The 2,166-nt window shown below is 52.8% G+C and overlaps 1 protein-coding gene across 1 annotated transcript; it reads left to right on the plus strand.

The window, feature by feature from the left end:
• On the plus strand, positions 1–2,150 carry LOC113980240 (pre-B-cell leukemia transcription factor 3-like; the record flags this gene model as incomplete). The annotated part of the gene is made up of 3 exons (XM_027707479.1): positions 1–40; positions 507–1,097; positions 1,943–2,150. Coding segments are annotated over exons 2-3 (405 nt in total), but the record flags the coding sequence as incomplete, so codon positions are not given.
• Between the last annotated feature and the right edge of the window lie 16 nt (positions 2,151–2,166).

Here is a 2,166-nt window from a genome sequence, read left to right on the forward strand (position 1 = left end):
CGCGCGCCGCTCGGCTCCTTCACAGGGTGACACGTCTGCGGTGAGTGAGTGGCGTTGGCAGCCTGTCAATCCCTCACCGGAGCGGCCATCAAACAACATAAAACACGCGCGGGCACCGGGCGCGGGGCTCATAAATTCCGGCGGGCCGATATTTTTGCACATTGCTTTGCAGAGAGTGTGTAATTAATTTTTTTACAGTTCTTTCCCCGTTATTTCCGCTCTTTTCTTTGCACAAGTTCAAACTTTTGATTGCTGCTGTCTCACCCCCGTGCACAGACTTGGGATCGTTTGTTATTTGGGGGGGAGGGCGATTAATTTTTTTTTCCCCTCTGTGATTGTGTTTTCTTGGCTTTTTTTTATGTTGCAATTTGGGGGTGGGGGTGTTCGCTGGTTTGTTGTGGGTTTTGCTGTTTGCACCCTCCCAACTTCTGAAGGATTTGAAAGCGAGTTTTTTTGATTTTGTATTTAATTTTTTTTTTTTTTAATTTTGCCTTTTTTCAAAGAAGATTTTTGGACAAGTGGGGAAAGACATAAAAAGCGACAATAAAAATAAAAAGGGGAAAAAAAAAAAGCTTTGGAGGAAGATTGTACCAGGAAAACCTCACAGAAACCTGCTCAGCTCATTTATCCGAGGCACCAATATGATGATGATGAAAGAAGATTGTAACTAAAGAAGAGAGTGATTTACTGCCCTGGGAAGGAGAAGAGAGTGGAATAAACAGCTGAGATCCGGTCAAATCACAAATACTACATTTTTGTTTTTATTGTTTTGTTTGGCTTTTTTTTTTTCTCCCCCTTTTTTTTGTGGTGTGTGTGCAGAGCGCGGTCGGGAGCGCGGCACTGGGACTGAGCGGGGCAGGCGCTGCCGTGACCGCCCGGAGCGCGGCCCGGCCCGGAGCCATGGACGATCAGTCCAGGATGCTGCAGACTCTGGCCGGCGTGAACCTGGCCGGGCACTCGGTGCAGGGGGGCATGGCCCTGCCGCCTCCCCACGGACACGAAGGGGCCGACGGCGACGGCAGGAAGCAGGACATCGGCGACATCCTCCATCAGATCATGACCATCACTGACCAAAGCCTGGATGAGGCACAAGCAAAGTTGGTTTCGTCTAATTAAACCTTGTCCTTTTTTTTAAATTATTATTATTCTTTTTTTTTTTTTTTTAGTTTTATTTTTGGTGTGTGTGTGTGGTTTTTGTTTCTCTTCTTCCTGCTCCTCTGCGGAGACCCGGAGTCTCACAATTAAGAGCAACTTCTTGGGGCCGTAGGAGAAATTACCAGCAGCCAAGGCAGAGCCAAAGTTGCTATTTAATGATTTATTTCCTTAAAAAAAATTAGATATAATAAATGGAGAAGTGTGCGATGGTTCTGCCGTTGCTGTGGTGCGCGGGAGGCAGTGGCTGATCCCTGCCCGTTCCCGCTGGACACTGTCCGGTGGACACCGGCCTCTGCGCCGCCGTCTGTCCGTCCGTCTGTCCGGCCGGCCATCCCTGAAAGTACAACTTTGTCCCTTTCTTTCTTTCTTTCTTGTCTCAAAGTGGCGGCAGATGAATTATAAACCCGACTAGATACTGCTGCAGGAGAGGGGGGTGTGTGTGTGAACAAAACCCAAACCGAACCCTGGCCGTATTAAATCACAATAAATACAAAAAACAATGTTAACTCTGCGCCATCCCCTCCCCCCCATCCTCCTTAATAAATCAGTTCTAATATCGCAGGACGGGGACAAGGTGTGGGGGGTGATTTATCCCCCCGGTTAGGGCGGCGTTTGCACAAAGATAATTCGGTTTAAAAGTGCGGCGGGGTGAGGGAGGGTCCGGCCGCCCCTCGCCGCCCGCGGCCCCGGGACCCCCGGCCGGGGCGCGCGGCCCCAGCGCGGGGCTCGGGAAGGCGCCATGTTGCCGGAGCCCGGCGTTAACCGCTTGTCCTGTGCTCTCTTCAAGGAAACACGCCCTGAACTGCCACAGGATGAAACCCGCCCTGTTCAGCGTCCTCTGCGAGATCAAGGAGAAAACAGGTACGGGCCGCCCGCGCCGCCGCCGCCGCAGCCATCTTAGCGCTGCCGCCTTCCGCCGCCGCCGGGCAGCGCCGCGGCCGCGCTGCCCTCACGGCGCTGCCGGGGGCGGGGGCCGGGCCGTCCGCGGGGAGCCCGTACCTGTTTTCTCCT

This window comes from Neopelma chrysocephalum, unplaced genomic scaffold, assembly GCF_003984885.1.
Source record: "Neopelma chrysocephalum unplaced genomic scaffold, ASM398488v2 Primary Assembly neopelma1_93186, whole genome shotgun sequence".
In the NCBI taxonomy this organism is placed as follows: Eukaryota; Metazoa; Chordata; class Aves; order Passeriformes; family Pipridae; genus Neopelma; species Neopelma chrysocephalum.